Source organism: Emydura macquarii, unplaced genomic scaffold (genome assembly GCF_026122565.2).
Source record: "Emydura macquarii macquarii isolate MOO-44397 ecotype Brisbane River unplaced genomic scaffold, CSIRO-AGI_Emac_v2 contig_1348, whole genome shotgun sequence".
NCBI classification, from domain to species: Eukaryota; Metazoa; Chordata; order Testudines; family Chelidae; genus Emydura; species Emydura macquarii.
In genome coordinates this window covers 20,709,294-20,735,739 of record NW_027131485.1, presented here as the reverse complement: position 1 = coordinate 20,735,739, position 26,446 = coordinate 20,709,294, and the positions used below count along the sequence as shown (strand labels likewise).

General features: G+C 38.1%; 1 protein-coding gene across 1 annotated transcript; it reads left to right on the top strand.

The window, feature by feature from the left end:
- ERCC4 (ERCC excision repair 4, endonuclease catalytic subunit) lies at positions 1-26,446 on the top strand. The gene is made up of 11 exons (XM_067551352.1): positions 1-655; positions 4,324-4,504; positions 7,936-8,131; positions 10,133-10,340; positions 12,500-12,680; positions 13,045-13,173; positions 14,198-14,308; positions 17,057-17,645; positions 20,164-20,256; positions 21,052-21,164; positions 23,546-26,446. The coding sequence occupies exons 1-11, from the start codon at positions 476-478 to the stop codon at positions 24,277-24,279; spliced, it is 2,715 nt and encodes a 904-aa protein (XP_067407453.1). The 5' UTR covers positions 1-475; the 3' UTR covers positions 24,280-26,446.

Here is a 26,446-nt window from a genome sequence, read left to right as displayed (position 1 = left end):
TCCTGAAGGGCAGGGACTAGGGGCAGCTCCTCGCCCTCTTTCTGCCTGCACATGAGCATGGATGAGGCTTTACGCAGTTTTATCTCTGTCTCCTCCTGCCCCTACTAAAGAAAGGAGTAGGCTGCTTTAGGAAGGCCACGACGACCCTGGCCTTGGCCTGGACACGCCCCACGATGCGGGAGAGCTAGGCGGTTCCTCTCTCCTACGAGAGGTTCGGCTCGACTCGACTCGACTCGGCTCGGCTCGGCTCAGCTCCGCCCCCCTGTGGTCCGCTGCGGTTTGCATCCTGCAGGTGGCGCTAGGGCAGAGGCCTGGCGTCCGTCAGCCAGCCCGAGGAGCTGTCGCAGGCTGTTTGGGTTGAGGGCAGCGGTTTCACTGCTGCTAATGCGCATGCTCAACCCTCCTGCGCGCCGCGGGGACGGGTCTAGAGAGAGCGCCGTGACTGCTGGTCTGTCCGGCCGCCCGCCCGCCGGATATGGGTATGGGAGCGCCGCTGGAGTACGAGAACCAGGTTTTCCTGGATCTCTTTCACCAAGACGGGCTGGTGATCAGCGCCCGCGGCCTGGGCATCGACCGCATCCTGCTGCGCTTCCTGCGCCTCTACTGCGAGCCGGCCAGCCTGGTGCTAGTGCTCAACACCAGCCCGGCCGAGGAGGTGAGGGGCTGCCGAGGGCTGCTCTCCGGGGCAAGGGGAGTCACTGCCCGGGCTCCTTCGATGGGCGGGAGGACACCCTCCTCATCTTCCTCCCTGGGGGCCAGCTCCCCGACCTCCCCCTGACTGTGGGGTCAGCTCCCCCCACTTGCCCTCCCTGGGGGTGAGTGGGTGTGATCTTCCTGCCTCCCACACACGCATTCCTGTCCCAAAAATCCCCCTTACTGGGAGTGGGATGCGATTCGAATTCCTTCCTTACACACACACCCACTTTCCCCAAATACACCCCCCCTTAAGGAAGTGGGGTGTGATTTCTCCCCCAAACCTACCCCAGTTTTTTCTCATATTCAGAGCTCATTCTCCTTCCTCAGAAATTTCAGATGGTGGCCACTTACGAGACCTGGTAGGTCAGTTGTCTTGGTACCTAGAACTAGTTGTGATGGGGAGGAGAGTTTCCTTGAGGAGTTGGTACTGAATTGTGCTGCAGCCGCATGACAGAAAATACTGTGCTGCTGGAGTTGCCACTACACAGACATCTTGATCCATGGTTATTGAAGATCGTGTTTCACTGATGGAGATGTGTCAAACAGAATTGGGCAAATGCTGTGCACAAGTACTAGTGATAGTCAATCCCATAAAAATGTTGTTTGCTTTCCTGTTAGCAACTTGACCTATAAAGTACCTGTAAACATTTGTATAAGCAAATACTTATTGGGGGAAGAAGAAATACTTGTGCATATACATGTATAGCCGCATGTGACAGTGTTTGTGGACTGTGTTGAAAGCCCTCAGTAAGTTTGGGAATGATCCAGTCAAGGAGTGTGTAGGGCCTAATCTAGCAAACCAATAGGTCAGGTTTACTCTAAAAAGTTAGGTCACTATGCCTGTGAAAAATCCACACCCCTGAGCAAAGTAGTTAAACTGACCTAATCCCTGGTCTGCACAGCACTAGGTCTACTGAAAAATTCTTCTGTTGACCTGGCTACCCTCTCAAGGAGGTGCTTTAACTACAGTGATGAGAGAGCCTTTCTTATAGCTGTAGCAAGCATCTACACCACTGTTTCTCAATTAAATTTCCCCACGGAATCCTTTAGGCTCCGTGGGGAAATTACACTCGTACTCGATACCCTCCACCGAAAAATCCGGGACATCTTCCCTTTTTCAGTGGCTTGGAGAACAGCTGCTCTCCACGGCGCGATGTCACTTTCTCGCGGAACCTTAACAGTGAACACCAATTGAGAAACACTGGTCTACACTAAAGCACTTCAGCGGCACAGCTGCAGTGGCAGCATTTCTAGTGAAGGCACGGCCTTAGGCACATGCTTAACTTTGTGTAAATATTGTCCTAATGAAATCAGTGTTTGCAGGATCAGAACAGGGTCCAAGTAACCAATCACACAGCATAAAACCCTGGGCATAATTAGTAAGCTATCCATGAGAACATAGGAATGGTCATACTGGGACAGACCAATGGTCTGTCTAGCCCAGTATCCTGTCTTCTGACAGTGGCCAATGTCCGGTGCTTAAGAGGGAGTGAACAATAATCATCAAGTCATCATCATCCCATCACCCATTCCTAGCTTCTGGCAAACAGAGAGAAGGGGCACTTCAGAGCGTGGTTTTTCATCCCTGCCCATCCTGACTAATAGCCATTGATGGACCTATCCTCCATGAACTTATCTACTTCCTTTTTAACCCTGTTATAGTCTTGGCCTTCACAAAATCCTCTGGCAAAGAGTTCCACAGGTTGACTGTGCATTGTGTGAAGAAATACTTCCTTTTGTTCAATTTAAATCTGTTGCGTATTAATGTCATTTGGTGACCCCTAGTTCTCGTGTTATGAGGAATAAATAATACTTGCTTATTTACTTTCTCCACACCAGTTATGATTTTATAGACCTCTATCATATGTCCCCTTAGTCATCTCTTTTCAAAACTGAAAAATCCCAGTTTTATTAATCTCTCCTCATATGGAAGTTGTTCCAAAACCCTGATCATTTTTGTTGCCCTTTTCTGTACCTTTTCTAATTCTAATTCCAAGGAAGTCCGCACCTCCATTTGAAATTTTTTAGGAATCCACAAATCAAAAAAGGTTGAAAACCACTTCCTTGGAATTCATATATTCTAATTCAATATTCAAGATGTGGGCATACCAGGGATTTATAAAGAGGCAATGTGATATTTTCTGTCATATTAAATATCCCTTTCCTAATGATTCCCAACATTGTGTTAGCTTTTTTTGACTGCCACTTCACACTGAGTGGATGTTTTCAGAGAACTATCCACAGTGACTCCAAGATCTCTTTCTTGAGTGGTAACAGCTAATTTAGACTCCATCATTTTGTGTATAGTTGGGATTATGTTTTCCAATGTTCAGTACTTTGCATTTATCAACACTGAATTTCATCTGCCATTTAGTTCCCTAGTCACCCAGTTTTATGAGATTCCTTTGTAACTCTTCGAAGTCTGTTTTGGATTTAACTATCTTAAAATCTCCTGGAATACAATTGCATAAATTGTTTTTTTGGACAATGGAAATTTGTGAATAACTAATGAGAAGAAAGAGTATAAAATTGTTGAATAAATTAATAAAATTGCCCATCTCTGATACTTAGTTTAATTAAGGAAGTGTTTGCTCTCTGTGACCTCTTCTCTTTTTTGTGAGCAGAACATTTTTTTCAGTCACTCTGTCTTTTTATTTTATTGAAACAATGCAAAAAATGTGTGTTGGGAGAGGGAGGAAATCTGCTGGCACTTTGCAAGAGTAGAGATGTTAATCCTGGGAAACTGGGCAAATTCTAAACCAGGTAATTACATTCTACCTATGGGGTTTTCCCCTTCAGTTTTAGTTGAATAAATATCTTCTTACTATTCTATTACATTGTGTAATGATGCGGGGTGCTCTTAATTAGTTACATCATTTCACCACACAGTTGCATTTCAGTGGAGAATAAAGTGATCCTTTTGTTTAGTTTTGTTTTGTTTAGAGCCCTGGGGAGGTCCGCAGACTATGATTTCCAAGGAAGTCCGCACCTCCATTTGAAATTTTTTAGGAATCCACAAATCAAAAAAGGTTGAAAACCACTGGTTTAGTCTATGTATCCATTTTTAAAAGAATTTTGAGATCCTTGAGGGTGAAGGCCCCCATACAAATGTAATATAATACATAACCAAAAATAATATATTTATGATCGTATTTAAATAGGGTCTTTCATCCTAAGGATCCTAAAATTCTTTTAAAAAACAGATACATAGACTACAAAAAAGAGTCATTTTACTCTTAACTGAAATACAGTCGTGTGGTGAAATATATTATTTGTATTGTGATAATAGCCTTACTCATGGTTCGGGACCCCACTGTGTAATCACTGTACAAATAGAACAGAAAGACAGTCCTTTCCTCTTCTAATTATCTAAGTTACTTTTTAAAAGAAGACTTAGACTCCTAAGTTACTTGGGTGCTTTTGAAAATGTTACCCATAATACTTGATTAGAAAAATATACGTTGCATCTAACTACATAGTAATCGTGGCTCATGACTACTACTTTGTAGATTTTTTGATGGCAGGTCCCAAAAAAATCAACAGAAAATGTAGAAATCTATAGTTTTTTTGCACCTGTTTAATCAAAGCAGTTACCCTGGTGAAATACTGTGTTTGTGTTTGGTTTAGGAATATTTTATTGATCAGCTGAGGTCAGATGGAGTTGTTCATCTTCCTCGGCGTGTTACCAATGAAATTACAAGCAACTGTCGATACGAAGTTTACACACAAGGTGGTGTCCTCTTTGCAACAAGTCGAATTCTTGTGGTGGATTTCCTGACAGATAGAATTCCTTCAAATCTTATTACTGGTAAGAGTTTAGTGAAAGCAAACTAAGAATTTTCTGGTTATACTCCTTTTACCTCACCTATACACACAGGGATTAATTGTTCAACCCTTACTTTATGGGTAGTGCCATTGATGGGTGTAAGGGCTGAAGAATGAAGTGCTTGTGAAAGTTGCAGTAACACAGAACAAATTTATAGCTCTTTTTTTAGCCAGACATTAAAATTCTGGATTTTATTAATGCTTAAACATAATTGGCTAATGAACACTTTGGAGAAAGTGAATCTTTGTTATAGATTAAATATTGCATCCCTTCAATAAACCTGTGAGAGCTCCCACTATCTGAGAATCTCCAAGAGGTCCTACAGTAAAACCAGGGTGGATGAATCTTGACATTCTTGATATTTCTATTTTGAAGAACAAATAGGACCTGCCACCCTAAACCCATCTTTTAGGCCTTCTATACAAAAGAAATAACAAAAAAGGCACAAACCAATTTTAAAAAAACCCTTTGCAGGTCATTTATGACTCAGTATTTTCTTTTGATGCTATTACCACTAGATGTCAGTGTGACAATAGCGATTATATTTTTATTTCCTGCTATACACATTGGTTGGAATATTAGAAATGACATTGGATATAATGAAAAGGATGGAATAATTCTAAAAAAAAATGTATGTGAAGTTCTCATTCCTCTTTGTATATATCTAATATCTCTAGACATGCAAAAGTATATCTCTTTCTTTTATGAAAAAAATCATACATTTTACATTCTAAGCATAGATTATAAGGCCAGAAGGGACCATTGTGATCTGGTCTGAACTCCTGCATAACACAGGCCAGAGGATATGCTTGAATTAATTCCTGTTTCAAGTCCCATAGCTCAGGCTGAACTAGAGCAAGTCTTTTAGAGAAAACAGTCAATTGGGATTTAAAAACTTGCAGTGATAGAGAATCCAGCAAAACTCTTGGTAATATGTTCCAATGGTTAATTACTCTCACTGTTTAAAAAATAAAATTGCTCTTCATTTCTACTCTGGACCTGTCCAGCTTTAACTTCCAACTATTGAAGCTTGTTATACCTTGTCTGCTAGACTGAAGAGACCTCTGTGATAAAGATTATGAACACATGGGATATTCAAACACTACGGTATCACCTTTATATGTATTTTGAAGAGCTTGGATTGTATTCTGGCCCTGCAAGAACTAAAATCATTGGTAACTTGTGTTATGGGTGGGGTAATAAATGCAAATCCCTAGACAGGTAAACAAGTCTGGAGAAGTCTCACACTCACACCACACACCCAGGGAAATTGCATATTCTAGTTTGCTTTGGTTGGAGAAGCCTGACAAACAAAGACGTGATAAATGTATAATGTGACCACCCTGACATGGGGACAAGGGTCACTCTTATCCAGTCTAAGAACTGGCATGACACTATGATGATGAGAAACAGGTCTTGTGGAAAAGGCCTTAAGGACTTTGAAACCTGCCATGGTCTCCATGTGGAAGATGGATGACTGCCAGCTAAGGTAAGACCTGCATGTAAAAGGATTATTGTTTTTGAGATATATTTTTCTCTGTAATGCTTTTGTTCTGAATAAATAATACTTTGCTTTACAAAGGCTGGCTGGTCACTGGTTAACCCTGTCATTGCCCCTGTGACAGAAGAGGTGCAGGTGCTGAACTAAACTGAGACCTGCTGGGATGGTCATAGTGAAATGCAGGAGGAATTGTAGCCTAAATACCCAATCTAGAGGGAGAGAGTCACAACAGTTCGCTCCAAGAAAGGTGACAGCTAGAGGCCTGAGACCTAAATGGGTGCCTTTAACAAAGGGGTCAGAGGTGCAGTTTCTTCAGGAACTGTGACACCCTCTATTATCAAATTTATGTTCCCCATGTAGGTATTTTGAAACTGTGATCAAGTCACCTCTTATCCTTCTCTTTGATAAGCTAAACATATTGAACTCCTTGAGTATTTTACTAGAAGGCATGTTTAACAATCCTTTAGTTGTTCTCATGACTCTTCTCTTACTCCTCTCCAATTTATCAACAACCTTGAATTGTGAACACCAGAACTGGACAACAGAGTTCTGGCAATGGTTGCACCAGTGCCAAATATAGAGGTAATATACCTACTCCTACTCAATATTCCCTTATCTACAGATCCAAGGATTGCATTAGCCTTTTTGGCCACAGCAGCGCACTTATGGGCTCATGTTTAGCTGATTGTCCTTGTGCCCCCCGAGTCTCTTTCAGAGTCACTGGAATGCTGTCAGTTCTGGGGCTCACACTTGCAAAAGGAAGTTTACTAATTGGAAGGACTTCAGAAAAGTACTAGAAGAATGATTAGAAGTGTAAAAACTTAATGTAATCATACAAAGGCATAACAAGATCGGTGGTTGGAAGCTGAAGCCAGACAAACTCAGATTAGACATAAGATGCAATTATTTTTAGCAGGATGATTAACCATTGGAACAACGTACCTAGGAAAGTGATGGATTCTTTGGAACTTAAAGTCCTTAAACCAAGATTTAGATGTCTTTCTAAAAGATATGCTGTAGCTTAACCAGAAGTTATGGGTCTTGTCTTCACTAGGAAAAAGACTTTTAATATGTGTTAAATAATGTGTTAAAATCCTAGTGTAGACAAAGCTAGTTGTAGTTTCAACAGTTCTTAGCTGAGTGAGGTAGTCCCTCTGCTCACCCCTATGGTTTACCTCAACAGCCTAATACACATTAAAAGTACAACTTGCCTTCTCTCCACTAAGATTTTAACACTTGCTAAAAATACATCTTTTTTGGTAGCATACTCGTGGCGTTGGTGAAATTCTAAGGCCTGTGTTATGCAGGAAATCAGACTAAATCATCACAGTTATTCCTGCTGCCATTAAAATCCATGCATCTATGAAAATCATAGAAAATACGCTAAAGAAATGTCTCGAGGTTCTTTGATCATGAAAGAAGCTTGAACAAAATGTCATCAGTGTGGTTCAGTTCTGTAATTATGACATTTTGTAGCTAAACGAATAATGTGGCCTTTAAAATCCCTAAACTGTAAGTGTGATAATACTGTGTTAACTTCTAATTTACCAGCATTTTAAATTTATTCTAAGGATAATTTCCAGAATTTGCTAACAGAACTCTTAGAATCCAAATTAAGCCCTGTTGTTTTCCTTTATTATCTCCTTTCCATTCTAGTATTAGTATTTTTTGTCTAAAGATGCCTCGTTAACGTAGCTATAGTGTTCAGGAGAAGGGGTTATTTTGGGGGGACTTGAGAATTTTTAGGACTGGTCCTACATAATTCCATATTTGCAGCATATGGTAAAAGACTTAAATTCCTCTTGCTGCTTAACTGGCAAAACATGTTAAAAGAATAAAACGTTCTTGTGGAAAAAAGACAATATTTTAACTTTTTCCATTTGTGTAACTTGAAAACCTCTTATTCTGGCAGGCATTTTGGTATACAAAGCACACAGAATCATTGAGTCTTGTCAGGAAGCATTTATCTTGCGACTCTATCGTCAGAAGAACAAAAAGGGGTTCATCAAAGCTTTTACAGACAATGCCATTGCCTTTAATACTGGCTTTTGTCATGTGGAAAGAGTGATGAGAAGTCTCTTTGTAAGGAAGCTTTATCTGTGGCCAAGGTAAGATGCCTTGCTACTTCACAATGTATTTTTATTAATGGTGAGTCTTATTTTTTGTACTGTGGTAGTTTTTCATAGGTTTATGTCTTCAACATCCAGCTCTAAATCAAAAGCTAAGATCTTCCTTTAATGTACAATTATGTATGAAGAATATCTGAATTTGACTAGCAGAAGCTAAGGCACAGAGTTTGACTTGCATTAGGTCTCATAGTGAATCAGGGCAAAGCCAAGAATAGAATCGAGGTCTTTTGTCTTACTCCAAGTGAGACAGTGAATATAGAAAATGCAGAGAACATTTTTTTGCATTGGATAAGAAATTCAGCTGTTGTAGCCCCACGTTACTGTTTCTTTAACCCATTCTGCCAAGTGGTCCACTCACTTTTTCCTTCTCTGTTCTGTCACGTCACTATAAGCAGTATCTAAAGAAGTTTTTGTTTCAGTTGTAGTGGGCAGTGGAAGAGGGAGAGGGAGGCAGGAAAAGGTGAACAGTGGCTGTACACAAAGCTCCTCTCTTTCTTCTAAATCATGGAATCCCCTCTACAAGTTGGAGGCTCAGTGAGGCAGGAAGATGCGCTCTTAAATTTAGAGGGGGACAGACAAGGAGCAGATGTTCCTCATGCTGTGCTCCATTATCAATGTTAATTTCCTTGTATGTACGTTACAGACAGAATAGCCAAGAGGAGCATTATAAAGGGGTCCTGTTACTTGTATGGAGGGTTGGGGCTGTCCAGGATTTGCTAGTGGATTCTTGGGCTACACAGGATTTAGATACCCTTTTCTTCTGCTTGCTCCATGGGATTTTTCCTTTTCACTGGACTGCAGGATTTGGCCATCCACAGTTATTCTGTGGAATACAACCCCATTTATCCATCCCTCTTTTAACCAACACTTCACATTTACTGCACAGCCAGGACTCCAGGGCCAGAAGTAGGCACTCTCTCCTGTGGCTGACAGATGGCGCTGCAGATCACATTTTCGTATTTCGCATTCTCCAGTTTATCCGGAGTTTTGATTATCTGATCTGGCACCAGTCCCAATTAGACTGGATAAACGGGGTTCTACTGTATAATACAGTAATTCTCCATCTCCTTATGTGTATGAGCTTTGTTAATCTACTGAAACTTGACGAGAACTAGTGCAGGGGTGATCAAAGCATAGATAAAACAATGAGAGTCCTGTAGCACCTTAAAGACTAACAAATTCCTGCAGGCATAAGCTTTCATGGGCTGCAACCCACTTTGTCAGATGCATGAAATGGAAATCACAGACAGAAGGTATATATATACTTCCAAGGATAAGAAACAACAATGGGGAGGGCAAGTGCCAACAAAGTCAATGCAGTTAGAGTAGATGAGGCCTATTTACAACCGTTGATTAGAAGGTCAGAATGTGTGAACAGTGATAATTATTTCTTGTAATGAGATAACCATTCAAAGTTTCTGTTCAGACCCAGTCTGATTGTGTCAAGTTTGCATATGAGTTCCAGCTCTGCAGTTTCTCACTGAAGTCTGTTTTTGAAGTTTTTTGTAGAAGTATGGCAAGTTTCAAGTCAGCTACAGAGTATCCTGCAAGACTGAAGTGCTGTCCGACTGGTTTATGGATGTTACCATTTTTTATGTCTGATTTGTGTCCATTTATTCTTTTGTGTAGTGACAGTCCGGTTTCGCCAATGTACAGGGAAGTGGGCTGCAACCCACGAAAGCTTATGCCCACAGGAATTTGTTAGTCTTTTAAGGTGCTACAGGACTCTCGTTGTTTTTGCTGTATACAGACTAACACGGCTACCCCTCTAAAGCATAGATAGTTTCTCGAGGCTGATCATACACACTGGCAACTACCCTCATGTCTATAAAACACAATGCATTTTGCAGTTAGCTTGGTTCTTTCACTTACACTGATTCTAAACCTCATTTTATGTGAATTTATTAAATAATTGTGGCACTATATCTGTAAGGATTCTGTACCTCTCTCATAAATCTTCATAAGCTCTTTTCTCCCTAGGTTTCATATAGCAGTTAATTCATTTTTAGAAAAACACAAGCCTGAAGTGGTGGAAATACACGTATCCATGACCCCTGCCATGCTTACCATCCAGACCTCTATACTGGACATCCTGAATGTGTGTCTGAGAGAACTCAAACGCTATAACCCAGCTCTTGAAGTAGAAGACTTATCGTTAGAAAATGCTATTGGAAAACCTTTTGACAAGGTAAATTTTGTTTTTTTGTTTTGTTGTAACTTTAAAGAATGCAGGTCATTTTACTAGTTGGCAGTCTCTACAGTAATGTACTATTATACTTCTGGAAAATAACTAGAAGCAATTTAAAATCTCCCCTTTAGCATATTCCTTGCCATTGCAAATGGAGAATTGTAGTAATCTGTAGTGTTGAGTGTGTGTAGTTGCCACTGTAAAATTAGATTGTAATCTCTTTGGGGCAGGAATCATCTTTTTGTTCTATATTTCTACAGTGCAGGTATTTGGTCTACATTTGTACAGTGGGGTCCTGCTCCATTACTAAGACTCCTAGGTACTATTGTAATACAAATAACAATAATGGGGCATTTTTTTAACATTTTAAAGGCTAAATTATTTCTACGTAGTATCACTGTTTAGTCTACTTTATTCTTTATTCTGTTTAATTTCTTCTTTTTTGTAGTTAGCTATATCAAATGGGAAAATAAGGTTTATAATTACTTTTTGTTACTGTGTACTAATGTATGCAGTGTTGTAGCTGTGTTGGTCCCAGGATATTAGAGAGACAAGGTGGAAGATGAGCTCAAAAGCTTGTCTCTCTCACCAACAGAATTTGGTCCAATAAAAGGATATTACTTTACCCACTGTGTCATAATAGCACTTTAAAGATTGAAGATGGCTATGCAGTTTCTGCTCAGAATATATCCTTAATGTTAAAGAAGAGATAATAAGGTAGTAGTTCTTTCTTAACATCATGCTGATAGAAGGAGCTCTTTCTATGCATGGAAAGCAGCATATACCTTGGGGTATTTGTCTTTAACCATGTTTATTTTGCCACTGGTAGTAAAGCTGGAACTTAGTTGGTTGATGTATTTTTGCAGAGTACAGTCCTAAACTTCAACATCTATTTTGTGACACAGTTTATTTACACTTATCATCTCTGCTTTTATGTTAACATGAGGCCTTCTGGAGTTTTGTAGAGAATGTTTTTGATTTATAAAAATACTAAAATTGTCCATCTCAAATCACCCCCTCAGGGGCCTGTCTCACATGCACGCACACACATACACAGCTCCTCCTCTCCCTCTGGAATAGGAAACAAACCCCTCCCCATGGCCTAGGGTGCTCATCTGTTCTGAGAATGAGATGGTATTATGGTGCTTTCTTTTCTCACTGAATAAAGTTTACTGAATACTAAGGCCAGAAGCCATCTCAAGTGAAAGTAAATAGGTTTGTTTATCTTTTTACCTCTTCTAGCAGCTGAGGTTTATTTAGGAAAAAAATCTACACTTAATGCAGTAGAGGATGCAGATATATGTTAATTGTTCAGTTATGTTTTATATAAAATCACATATATTTCACTATATTTCCGATACTGGTTTATTTATCATAAATATTTAACTTACGTTTTTGTTTGGGTATTTTTTGTCAAAATAACAATTGTATTTGCTATAAAAATTAGGTATAGTTGTAATGTTACACATATCTGGATACTATGGGCCTGATAAAATGCCTATAGAAGTCAATGGAAACATTCAGTGGACATTGGTTCAGACCCTAAATTTATAACAAAGAAAAGAGGTGGATGTATAGTGCTCAGAGTTTTTTTTTAAATATAAAATAACATGAAATTCAACAAATAAAGATGAAAGCTAAATAAAATGAAAAATTTATCGTTAAGTGGCAGCTCCTGTCCTGCAGGGCTGGGCACAGCTCCCTGCATCAGGCACTGTGACCTGGTATGCATGTCCACAGCACCACTCAGGTTTGGCCTGGCCATCCTTCTATCTTGACAGAAGGGCAGTCAGGCCAAAGTGAGTTGTGCTGCTACCCTATGTTACAGGTAACAACACCTAGAGCAGAAGGCCAGGCCCTGCCCCATAACACAGGTACAACACTGTGCAGGATGAGTGGGGGTAGGCTTGCTCTGCAACCACCCCCTCAGGGGCCTCCCACACCACAGAAATCAAACACACACCCACAGGGCTCTTCCCCTCCCCCTGGAGCAGGAACCAAACCCCTCCCCATGGCCTCCAACCCATGGCGGGGAGAAATTCCTGAAAAATAAAACAAAAATTATTTTAAAAAGTTTCATGAGGCTCTACTGATACATTTCTGAGTAGATTGCTGCAGTATGTGTTCGCAGCACTTCACTTTCCAATTTATATTTCTAGACAATTCGTCACTATTTAGATCCACTTTGGCACCAACTTGGAGCTAAGACCAAATCTTTGGTTCAGGATTTGAAGATATTACGTACTTTGCTACAATATCTAACTCAGTATGATTGTGTCACTTTTCTTAATCTTGTGGAGTCATTGAGAGCAACTGAAAAGGCATTTGGTCAGAATTCAGGTATGAGATGAATAACATTCTAGAAGTTAATGCATGATTGAAACCTTGATTATTTTTTTTTAATAATCAAAAATCCATACTAGTCATATTAAGGTTTCCAATTAAGCTTATGTACCTAGCCATAAGGACGTAGGTTTTATTGACAGTTAATGCTGTCACTCTCCCACTTAACTTCTGTTACTTAATGTATGAAATACATCAGAAACTTGCATTTTTATATCTTGCAAAGACAGTAGTTGCATAAGCACATAGCACAGCTGTTTCAGGTGGAAGATTTTGGGCTTTCTTTTTTGGGGGGGGTTGAGGTGGGCATGTTGCAAATGCCTAATTGACTATTAATATTGTGGTCTCTCTGCACCTTTAGGATGGCTGTTTCTTGACTCTAGTACTTCAATGTTTGTAAATGCTCGAGCGAGAGTTTATCGCATTCCAGATGACAAAATGAGTAAGAAAAGCAAAGTATCTGAAAAAATGGATATAAAAGAGGAAAAAGGTATAGTGAACATTTCTAATACTGACTTCTTTATCAATCGAAAACTCAAATTCAGTGAATTTGCTTTTATTCTGAAGTACATTTACAAAAAGGTCCCTTAAAAAAATCTTCTTCAGCCAAGTGACTTCATCTCTAAGTGTCAGATTCCTATCTATAAAATGGGGATAGTTGTGCTTAGTCACCTTTGTAAAGTATTTTATTATCTACTAATGGAAAGCCTTATATAGTTATTCGGTAACATTAGTAGTTTTTAAGAAGTTCTCGTTCCACCCCAACTACCTACAAGTGTGACTTTACTCCATGCAGGACTATCTGCTATTAATTATAAATTCAAAATATAAATCACAAGTTCTTAGTCGAGTACACTTGAAAAGCTGGGTCCATAACTTTCTTCCGAAGGAAGACATGAATTCATTGGTTAGTTCAGTTTACAAAATTATGCTGTTTCTAATGTTCTGTACATTTGTATTACAGTATCTCCTAGATATCCCAACTGAGATTAGGTTGTCTAGGTGCTGTACTAATACATTGAGAGAGAGAGTCCTAGCTCCAGAGAATTTACAATAGGCAAGACAAGACAGACTAGGAGGGGAAGCAAAAGCACACAGAGGTAAAGTGATTTGCCTAGGTTGCCCAGCAGGTCACTAGCAGAGCTCTTGTAGAATTGGTGTTGAGCCACTAAAGTGTTTAATTTAATATTAGTCTGATGATGATCTCATTTTATATAAGGGTGTGTATAGTCAAAGTTATAAAAGCAATCTTATATTTAAGAATATTGAAATTAAACAAGTCAAATATGAATGTTTAACTTTGCTTCCAAATAGTGTTCGTCCCTATCTCTAAATAGGTTTATGAGAGAGCTATTCCCTTCCCCCTCCCCTCAGCAAACAAGTTGCAAATGTGGGCTGTTGTTGATTACTGCATGGCCAAGAGCCATTACATTATCAACATTTAACGTATTATTTTGAAGCTCTTCGAAGTGAAAGCTGCTATATTAAATTAATTCTCCGTTATTGTATTTCAGAACTGAAAAGGGAATTGGTCTTAGAAAGCAGCCCTAAGTGGGAGGCCTTAAGAGAAGTATTGAAAGAGGTTGAAACTGAGAACAAGAACAGTGAAGGTCTTGGTGGACCAGGTGAGAGAGTATTAAATGTTGTAAGTTATCAAAGTCTAGCTAAGTTTTCTCTCCTTTGGTTATTCTATCTTTTAAGAGACCAGAACTGCAATTATGTTTCTGAAATATATCTTACCAAAGTACTAGATTTGTAATATTTATGAATTTGAGAGGAGTTCTGTGTAAAATAAAAAGGTATTAGCTTTGAAAGCACTGTAAATGTATGAGCTTGAAATGTGCCTTTGAACACGTTAATACATGAAAGTCCAGAACGTAAAATCAGTATTTCCACCAGCTTTTTGTGTTGAGTATTCCTTAATGATTGGCACCTGCACATCCTGCCTCTCTCCCACCATATCTCCTGGTACCATGGTTGCCACCATCTTATCTTTTCCCTGTGTATTTTCTTATTCTCATTTCGTTTCTGATCTGCCTCTCTTTCCCATGCCCCAATAGACTTGGTAGCTTCCCCCAATCTTTTCTTTCTCCATTTTTGATTGACCTGGTAGGGACACTTTCTGCTGCCAGTCAGGCCCTCTTCCACTGTCTTTTGCCACACAATGTCTTAAGGAACAACTCTATGCAGTGTGACCTGCAGGAGGCAGAGAATGTACACAGGGACTCCAACTTGTGAAAATACCTACAAGTTAGGAGCATGCCTGCCTTAAAAAATTACCCCTTAAGCCAACCAAACATAGTGTGGTGGGTAAAACAGTGCAGACTATTAAAGCTTTTACCACCACTGTCTTCTCCCACCACCACCACCTTTGCTCATCTTTATCGTTTCTGATTAGGAATGCCTCTGAAGTGAAACAGGCTAGAAGCCTATATTCCTAGTCAATTATACTCTTTAGGTGGCACTATTGCAAAAGTGTCTATAGCTGTGTCTACTGTAGGATTGCTTTGCCGGTATAGGAATGCTGATATACTATACCAGCAAATTGCTCCTAGTGTGGATACAGCTATTCCAGCAAAGCTGTGGTTTGTACTGATTTAATACAACTTCTACCCCAGTGGAAAAAGGCTATATTGGTAAAGCACAGTTTTGCTGGTATGACTGCATCTACACTACGACATAGCTGTGCTGGCAAAAATCTGGTTAGAGCTCACACCTCTTTAAGACCCTGAATGGCACAAATGTGTTGTAGAAGTTAGCTTAAGAGACCTAGTAGCACAAAGTCCATTGAGTTTTAATGGAACTTGTACTCTTAAATTATGTAGGTGTTTTTATAAATCCCACCCATAATCTACTTAGAATAAGATACTTCCTGGACAGGTGGACTCTTTGCTTAGCCCCTTTTAATAGTTTGTACATATAGTTAAATATCAATGAAAAGATGGAATAGGTATGTAGTCCCTGCAAAGTTAATAAAGTCCCTTGCATACGAGCAATATACTATATTTCAAATAGGGTACAGCTAATAAAAACTGGTCCTGAGAAAGGCTCTTGCTGTGAAAAATATAACTTCTTTCCCAGACAAAGCATTTAATTAACCTGTAGTAGTTAAGGATAAAAGAAACTAACTTCATCCCAAAAATCCTTAAGAATAGCTTTCTCAAAAAAGAAAAAAGAGGAAAACATTACCCTTAAAATTCAAAGTTAACCTTCCACTTTATCCTAAAAAAATCCAAACCCAAACATTCAAATGATGCCAATAGTCAGTTAAGGTCACTCAGCTACCCTTAACTCTGCCCCATATAGTACCTCCATGAAAACAACTAGAAACTCTGAAATAATCCTAGTTGTCCATCATACATGATCATGTCAATTACGATGACAACTAGAATACCTTAATCTTAAACCTATAGTGGTTGTACATACTCCAGCCTTCTGAAGGGGAAATCCCACAGCACTTTTAAACACTGGACAAGTAGAGCTTCCCCTCAGTAAATCCTCCAAAGCCACACAAGATTATGACTCACTTGTACTTCCTAAGAGTGTAGCTGCCAGGTTTAGAGAGAAACCATGACCTTGCAGCAGATTTAAAATCTGATACAGTTGAACTAAACATCATTCCATCTTGTGAAGCTTGGATCATTGAGAGAGTGCAGCTCCTTACTTGACCCTTTCCCCCTCCCCCGCCCCGAGTGCTGTAGTTGCTTCTGACTAGCTCCTTTATTTTCCCATCTCTTTGTGGAGATACTCTTCCCCTAAACTGTACCAAATTCTATTGGGAGGCAATGAGAGGGTGCCCAAATGCTCTTTTCTCCCCTCCCCTCCCCATGTGCTATATGGCAGCCCCATCTGGCTCCACTCCTTGCTGATCTAGGAGTCTACCTGAGCCAACTTGTGGGGAAGCTTCAATTTGCAAAAAGAGAGGATCGGTCAGGGACTCCAAACCTCAATAGCATTATGCGCTTGTGTGTGTAGAACTTAAATTAGAACAGGCTCAGTTAATGTGTTTTGCTTTTTATTTCATTCCATGGTGCCAAAAAAATAATAGTTACAATATATGTTGCATCTGTCTCATTTCAATTGGTCAGAGAAAAACACTTCCGATTCTGACAGTTTAAGAGTAAGGAACAATGAACTTTCATTGACTTTCTGTGCTTGAATTTTTCTTTAGTTCAAAACAAAAAAATCATGCAAGTTAGGCTGTCCCCAAAATTCCAGAGAAACTAATAGAAAAAAGTGTGAAGGCATTTGGCAAGCATACTTCTGAGATCATTTAAAAACAATTTATAGCTTTGCCCAAGAGGCTTCTTGTATTTGGATATAAAAAAGTGCCTGTAACAGATTATAAACATAATATTGTTTCTTGACTGCAGGGCAAGTGCTTATTTGTGCCAGTGATGACCGAACTTGTGCACAGATCAGAGAGTATATTACTGCTGGAGCAGAGGCTCTTTTAATGAGGCTCTATAACAAAACCTTTGGGAAGAATGAGAGAGCTGGAGAAGCATGGATTAAGGATAGAAAAGCTGTCAAGTCCAAAGGAAATGCCAGATCGGACAAAGGACCTCAAGCCAAAAAAGCCAAAGTAGAGGCCTCCTCAAAACAAAACAAAAACATGAAGAAACAAGACTGGACTCTAACCAAAATGATGGGAAAAACAGAGGAGGAAAACATAGGAGACGAGATGGAGGACTACAAGGAATTAAGCAGCAGCCAAGAAATTAGCATAGAGGAAATCAAACCTGAAGATTTCCATCTGAACTTAGCATCAGATGCTTATTATGGCATCTTCAAAAACCCCCTAACTATTATTCATCCATTGCAGGGTTGTAGTGATCCCTATGCTCTCACTCGGGTATTGCATGAAGTGGAACCAAGATATGTAGTGCTATATGATGCAGAACTAACTTTTGTTCGGCAGCTGGAAATCTACAAGGCAAGCAGGCCTGGGAAGTCCTTGAGGCAAGTTGATTTGGTAATAACTGAGAATGCAGTTGCTCTAATTTTAGCTCTTTAAAAAACAAAAACAAATTGTTCATTGTTGAGATCTTTTGGAAGTTAACCCAGATAATCAATTAATGGCTTTATTTAGTTTTCCTCTATCTAATTCCTACTCTTTCTTTTTTCAGTTTAAAAATACAAAAACATGTAGACTGTAATTTACCCTTCTTAATTTTTTTTTTTATTTCTCCTGCAGATATCAAACCCCTTTAACAATTTATCAATACACCAGAATCAATTATATATTGTACCTTGCTTTAGAGACCTCCCACTTAGTCTTTGTGGATATTCTATTTGGGTGGTCTGGGGAGGGTTAGTACTAGGTGTGTATAAAACATTTCATGTTGGCTGCACATCCAAAGGGAGTTTGTTACATTCTCTCTGCTTCTCAACAGAGGTCCTCTGTTTTCATATTATGGGTGAAATTTACAATATGCTCCTTTTGAGAGTTTATTCTTTACACTCTTCTTGAAGCCTGACTCTGCTGTGGGACAAATAATTCAGAAACCTATTGTTGGGACAGGTACAGAAAATATGATCAGAAAATTAGGATCATCCTGCTTCAACTTTTCTAATGTAAATGACTCTTCAAATATGTCATCAAGAAAACAACACTTGCGTATATTTTAAACGTGGGTGAAGGGGAGACAGAGAGTTGATGGAAATAGCCCCATGTAAGTTGTACACTTTGTATAAATTGATCAAATACAAAAATTGAATTTATTGTATCATAGAGGTTATAAACTTAAATGCAAAAATATCAGGAAATGCAAAAGTTAAAATTGAACACAGTGCTAACTCTCTTCCCTCTTGAACTAGTGCAATAGTCTTGATTTACGTGACTGCTTAATACAGTACTTCTCACATATAGTAAATCATAGACTAACTTTGAAAGTTAATCTGCAATAAAGTAGGGTGTGAATTTAAATTGGATTAACTATTTCACTCCATATGTGGACACTCTTATTCTAGAGTGAGAGTGGTTTATTCCAAATTAGTTTAATTCACTTCCAAATTAATTAGGAATAGCTATTCCAGAATAATGTCCTATGTAGACAAGCCCTTAAATTCACATGTATTGTTCTATATATGGCAGTGCATGAGAATCACTTACATCATTAAATATACTTTACATACTAGAGGTGAAGTACAGTAGCATAGTCATGAGTATTATATGCTAGCATGTGAAAGGGATTACAATTAAATTACAGCATAAATTTCTATAAATACACTGCTATCCATGAGATGTCATTAATTTGTCTTATGATAAATATTCTGTGTAATTCATTACAATTATATACTTAGCTGGAAAAACACACTTATCACCTGTGTAAAAATTCAATCTTCACCTTACTTATATTTGTAAAGTTAACAGTATAACTTGTAATTTTCAAATCAATATACAAGTATAAATATGTGTACACCTTACAGTTGAAAACAATTTTGTAGAGTAAGTAATATATATCTAATACCAAGTTAAGGTCCATCTGGGGAGGGTGGAGTTAAAAGTATACCCAAAATTGCAGAACTCACAAGGTATTTTAAATATATAGCTGCTGGATCATTAGTTGATGCATCTTATTTTTAATAACCCAATTTATTGCACTTTTTTCTGGATTTGCATGCAGTCAAATAACATCAACTCTAGTCCTTCAGGAGAGGGCAGGAAAGCCAGATGCAGTAAATATCCCATGGACACAACAACCAATAGATTTTCCCACACACGTTCTTGTTGGAAGTGGTGCAGAAGAAGAGTAATTGACATAATTGTTTGACATTTTGACCTAGCATACAGCAAGAAGTGAACACTGCTCTGCTAAAGACATTTGTTGATAGTTTTATTAATATTTCAAACTAATTACAGTAGAATCCATGTGAATTGTTTATGTGCATGTTCATAGAATAGAAACGTAACTTGTCTACATGTGTATATTTATGCAAAATACTTCATGGCTGTGGTGAATGTGACACTTATCTGCAAAAGGAGACCTGATAATTCCCTTATACAGAGAAGTTATATTAAATTTCAGTTGTTTTTCTTGAAACTTATGTTTCTTTAAAGAATTCCAACCTGTTCATTCATTTTATAAACATTCTTCTAAGAAGACTGTATGCAACTGCAGGATAGACGTAACCTCCCAATTTTTATTTCCTCCTTGCTTTTTCTAGAAGGACTAGTTTGTCTTGTAAACCAGGTCCGAGTAGAGGACTGTCTCATCCACTCTAGTTACATTCCACAGTTTATCTAATGCTTATCCTTCTTTTGGCAAATGGAGAGAAGTTTGGATAGAAGAACTCTAACAAATGAATTTTGATCAGTTTAATTTTAGTAGAAGTTTAATGAATGGAGTCCATTTTTTGTCAAATATTTATTTTTCAAGCACTTAAAACTGCTTATCTCAAATACTGATGTTCATGTTGGTTTCAAGATTAAATTGTGTGTTTTGTGACCTGAAATACATTGTTTCCTGACCTACAGGGTTTATTTCCTTATATATGGAGGTTCAACAGAAGAACAGCGGTATCTTACTGTGCTGAGGAAAGAAAAAGAAGCCTTCGAAAAACTCATTCGGTAACTTAAAGTGGGCTTGCTAGCTTTATAGTACATTATGTGTTTCATAAGGTTTTTTTATGTCCACTTCTTAAATATAATTGTTTTTCTTAGTTATGTAAAATGTCTGTGTAAGATTCCAATTGTACTAGTTTTGCATATTAATAGGAGAGTCTTCCCTTGAGAACTAGTGTAATAACAACACCACAGTCCTCTTCTGAAACATCTGCTTGGCCAAAGACTCAGAAATTTAACAGGCTAAAGCAGCCTTTTGGATGCTGTTCACAGCAGTGTACCACTATTGCATGGGAGACTATCTTAAATTTTTTTCTTGGTTTCCAGAATAGTAAGTTTTGCAAGATACCAAACAACTTGTGGGGTTTTCATGGCTTTAATATAGTAGTTTCATGGGAGAGAAAGCCTTAAATTATTTTGGGATGATGTATTACTACCACAGAGTTCAATGTTTGTATGCCTACTTACAGCTAGATTATGCTAACATTATACGTGTTTAGTCTTTTATTCCAGGAGGAATCCCACACATCAGACGAGGCTCCTCACAGAATAAAGTACTAATCACAATAAATAAGGATAGCAGAATCTGGTCCTTAATGATCTGGAAGATAAAATAAATTTATTTTTTATCACATTTGCAGGCAATACTAAACTATGTGAGTTCTCTTCTGCTGTTTAGCCAAATGTAACATGTTTTTTATATTTGTCATACTTTTATCCTTGAGAACCCAGGCCTAAATAGCTACGAAACATAATGCAAGTAATTCAAATACTAGTGTTTCTCTGTTAATAATTCTTTAGAGAGAAGTCCAGCATGGTTATCCCTGAGGAAAGAGAAGGCAGAGATGAAACAAATTTTGATCTAGTAAGAGATTCTACTTCTGCAACTATTTCTACAGACACACGCAAAGCAGGTGAGTTCTAGCAATTCCTGGAGCTGCTCGTAGGGTTTTGTGTTATATAACAGTAGGTGCTTGACAGAATTATCTGGCGTATTGTTATTTCAGAAATCTCTCATGCGTGTTCTTAATGATCTAGCAGTAACACAATGACATTTAAATTCAGATCTCTGTCCTCAGGTTCTAGGAGGTGCTGCAGAATCATTGCACCCTGCCCCTTGTAGGTGAAAATGGAGCAACTTGGATCACTATAGAAATGTCATATAGTACATCTAACCATCTTTGCTGCTGAGTATTGTAGTGAGTCACATACTACCTCCTGGATTAGAGAGGAGATATCATGACTTGCAGTATATTGGTTTAATATTTCAAATTGATTGATAAGAACTCAATCCTTCACCCAGTAAAGTAAAGGAAAACTCCAATTGATTTCAATGGGTGAAAGAAACTTGTCCCTTTTCTCTCATTATGAGATTTTAAGACAGAGAATGGGAGGGACAGCAATATCTTTCCACTAGCGCAATATGCATCTATTACACATAAGGCATAGGGTTGAGTGAACACAAAGAAGTGGGGTGGACTCTTCAGCGCAAGGCTACATGTGCTGCAGTAAGAGGGAAAGTGGCTGGCTTTTTTTTTTTTTTTTTTTTTTTAATGTGGAAGAAGTTGAGGGTACTAATCAAAGGTGCAAATTTATAAAAGACATGCAGGAATGAACTGTCTACAAGATCAATTAATAAGAGTAAAAAAGAAGCAGGTAGGGTAGGTTAAAGTGTAAGCAAATTCTTGCTTATAGTTATCCTGTATCACATCCCTTCTCTGAACACCTATCTGTATGTGTGCTATCTACTTAGACGGCAAGCATTTCAGGGCAAGAATCTGTCTTATCTGTCTATATAGTGCTTAGCACACCTTTGCGTGCCATTAAAAAGGATTTTTGTTCAGGGCCTGCCATAATGCTCCAAGATACCTGTCGGGCATTTAAAAATACATAGGGTTAAAATCAACTCTGGTGGCAGTGTGTGCAATTCCCATTGTCTTCACTGGGAGCTGAACCACTTGCTCTGGGGCTAAATTAGATCCAGTGTGTGTGCAGAGCAGGTCTCTGGCTTAAATGCCTTTTAAGAAATCCTCATCCTCAATATGTGTCTCTTCTCTGCTTTCTATCCAAAACATTGCAGCAAAAATCATCTTTCTTTTGTTGCCACTCTGACAATCCTTATTTCAATCTCTTCACTGTTTTTTTTCCCTCTTTTCCTTAGAAATTTAAACTCCTTGTCTTCATCTTTACCCTGCCATCATCTTCACAGCTCTGCCTACATCTTGGCTTTCATTTCCTTCAGCATTCCCTCTCTTGCCATATGCTCTGCCTAATCTGTTCTCCATTTGTCTCCTCCCACTTTCAGTTTTGTACTGACCACCTTCCACCCACACCTGGAACATTTGTATGACAAACAATCTTGCTGTTTTCTTTCAAATCCCTCCTTAAAACTTGCTTCTTTCACTTAGCTTTCTATCACTTATATCTTCCACAGTCCAGTCCACACCAGCTCTTGAGCCAAACTTGTTTATATTCAAGAGCAGGGTCCTCTTGCAAATACGTAAAGGCCCCAATACATCTATAATATGATCAACTATCTATCCGATTTGGGTAGTGGATGGCTAGGAGTAAATATGAGCTTCGTGCTAAATTGTCAATATTCCTTGCTTTTTAGAGTTTAAGGTAAAAATAATTTTCTTTGCGTACAGTTTTTTTTAAATCTAAATTTGCCCAATGTATTTAAACTGATTTTTGTCTGCAGATGGATTAAAATTCTCATAGTCAGCCAATTGAATCATAATTGCTCAATAGGCATATACTGTAGTTTAAATTCCTCTCACAAGGCTCACAGATCTTGCAAAGTCTTCTTAGTAAATTATGTACTGTGCTCAGTACAGCTGCATTTTAAAACTTTATCCGGTTGGTGCACACTAGTTTTTTTTTTTTTTTAGCTGATTCAATGGTATAGTAAATCCATACTAAACTTGGCCTCTCTGGGGTGAAAGGGATGATATCTATCCATTATGAAAGCAATGAAAATATCCTTAGGGTGGGTTTTTTCAATTTGGGGTTTAAAACCCCCATCCCCAATCCTCTGGACGTGATATTAGTGCTCTGTTGTTCAAATTAGACTACATATTGGTTTGTAGAATTTTTCTAATTTATTAATAAAATGACAAACACTGAGAATTGAGATTTTTATAAAAGTGTTTGCAAAATTTTAAATGTGTGGTCTTATGCAAAACACAGTAGTAAATATATATATAATATATATATATATATATATATATATATATAACCAGAATCAGAGGTCACCCATAGGAAAGAGATTCACTATAAATTGTTTATTCTTTAGGTGGACAGGAACAGAAGAGCGTTCAACAAACTATAATAGTGGATATGCGAGAATTTCGCAGTGAGCTTCCATCTCTGATTCATCGTCGTGGCATTGACATTGAACCTGTTACTTTGGAAGTTGGAGATTACATTCTTACCCCTGATATCTGCATAGAGCGGAAGAGTATCAGTGATTTGATCGGTTCCTTAAATAATGGGAGGCTCTATACACAATGTATTTCTATGTCTCGTTATTATAAGCGACCAATTCTTCTGATTGAGTTTGACCCTAGCAAATCTTTCTCTCTCACTTCACGAGGCTCTCTACATCAAGAGATTTCCAGTAACGATATTACTTCTAAACTCACCCTTCTTACTCTTCATTTCCCAAGGTTACGTATTCTGTGGTGTCCCTCTCCCCATGCCACTGCTGAGTTATTTGAGGAGTTGAAACAGAACCGGCCACAGCCTGATGCAGCAATAGCAATGGCCATCACAGCAGATTCTGAAATCGTTCCTGAGTCAGACAAGTATAACCCTGGCCCACAGGACTTCTTATTCAAAATACCAGGTGTGAATGCCAAAAACTGCTGTATCTTAATGAACCATGTTAGGAGCATTTCAGAGCTGGTAACTCTGTCACAGAACAAACTCTCAGAAATTCTGGGCAATGCTGTCAATGCTAAACAGCTTTATGACTTCATTCACATATCCTATGCAGAGGCCATTTCTCAAGGGAAAACCAAAAGATGATTAATTAGGCCATACTGATGATGTCCCTTAAAAAGTATGTTCATAAAGTATATTAGATATTTATATTAATTTTCTCTTGGTAGAGACAGTTGTGTCCTGCTAATGCCATTCCATCAACTTTCAACATTCCCGAGGTCTTTATTGCTGAAAACAAGATTTGTGTACAAAAGACAAGTTGTCTTTAAACAGCATTAATTACTGCATAATTTTATTCTCCCTAGTGCCTTTGCCAACTCTGGAGTAGTTCGGCTTTAAATTAAATGTGTCCTTGTACCTAGCGAAATCAAGTGCTAAAGGATGAAGAAGAGTCTCTTAAACAAGAGAAACTGGCTGTAGACATACAAGCTATGTCTTATATAAATGAAGATATGTTAAAGTTCAGATTGGTAGAATACATGTGCCATCTTGCATAATACGTTGCTTTTGTCCTTGGTATCTATAAACCACCCTTTCTGTCAACGTGTTGTGAATTTCCTAAATTGCATCTCTTCTGTTGACAGTGGGGCAGCTGTTAAAATGCTTATGATTCTGTGCCTCTGTTTAAAGAAAAATACTGTGGATGACTCGTTAACTTGACAATCTTTAGGAATTTAAAATCTATCAGCAGTCTGTGTTTTGGTCAGAAATATAACTACATAAAAATGGTACACTCTTGCGTCTGTTGGTTTTTTCTGTTGTACCAAAGGTTTTTTTTCTAATATATAAAATTATCGTTCCAAAGTAAAATTTTCTTGAAAAATGGAACAGTTTTTAAAACTTGCCATCTAGTCAATGTTTTAATACTTTGCACTTGAGTGCCTTGAATGGAAGATATGTACATAAATTCAGTGCTGTTACTTCTTGTCACCTGAGAGCTGACTTTTTAACATTTTTAGGTAGCACAGAATAGAAGAAATCTAATTTCTCTCCAGTAATTTGTGTCACTTGTTATGAAAGAGAGACACTATGTGCGGAACTTTGAAATGACAATTGCATATCAGAGCATGCTTTTGTCCATTGTGGTAAATGCAGCTTCTGGTCACTAAGCACTAATGCATTAACACTTTGACATTTACAAAATGTCTTATGTACCGGAGTTGAATGATACATGTTTTAACAATTCGCTGATTTGAAACCTATAGGCACTACAGTACAGGAAAATGTATACATTTGCTGTATTTGAGTTTGACATTTTTGGCCTCATGAGTTTTACTGTGCATTGTCATTTAGTGTTTACTGTGCATATAGTAAATTACCTGTGCATTTGTCATTAAATGCTTCATCAGGGACTCATATAAGCATACAAGCCTTAAGATGGAAAATTTTATTTACAAATACTGAATTCAGTATTAAATATGTTTTGGTTCTCGGTGAAATAGACCAAAAACTAAAGCTTTGCATTCACAGCTGTAATGCTGTGCTTCTGTCATTCCATTTGACTGGCTCTTACTGGGGTCTTACAGGATTTTTTAAAGTGAAATCTGATCCACAGTTTCCTTGCTTTACTGAGTATTTTAGAATCCTAAAAATCTAAGTCCTTTCCCCCTTGTATAAAAAGGCATTCCTTCATGGCTAAATGAAAAGCTCTTAGGCCAGGAATCATTAGTAGGTACTGTTAATTATCATAAATCACACAAGTGATTGTAAGAAGAGAAGAAATATCATGTCTATTAATCTTTATATAAAGATTATGGCTGTCATGAAAGTGTATTCTGTAGAGACTCCTTCAGAAAACCTAAACGGGACAAGCTTCAAAACCAGGATGCACATTTGTATCTTTTGTGTTTGGCTCACTAAAGTAGTACAGCAACTGTCATTTTAGTTGCCTGTCAGCTGGATCAGCTCCCTTGTATGTTGCACATGTTGAAAATGAAGGACATGAAAAGTATTTAGTTATAAAAATGTGACTTTGACAGTGATACAATAAATTAAGGTCACACAGATGGTATAAGTAAATCAAGTATAATATTTGCTGTATGTTTAATTAAATTACTTTTTGTTTCTCTAGGGTGAATTCAGCATTACTTTACAGCATTATTATTTATTTGTAAAATAGTTACGCCCAAAGACTCCAGTCAGTACCCCATTACATTAGTTTCTATATATACTCTTAAGACATGTTCCCTGCCCTGAAGATTTTATTCTGTAATTTCACCACAAATTAATTAAATGTTTTCATTTAAAGGAA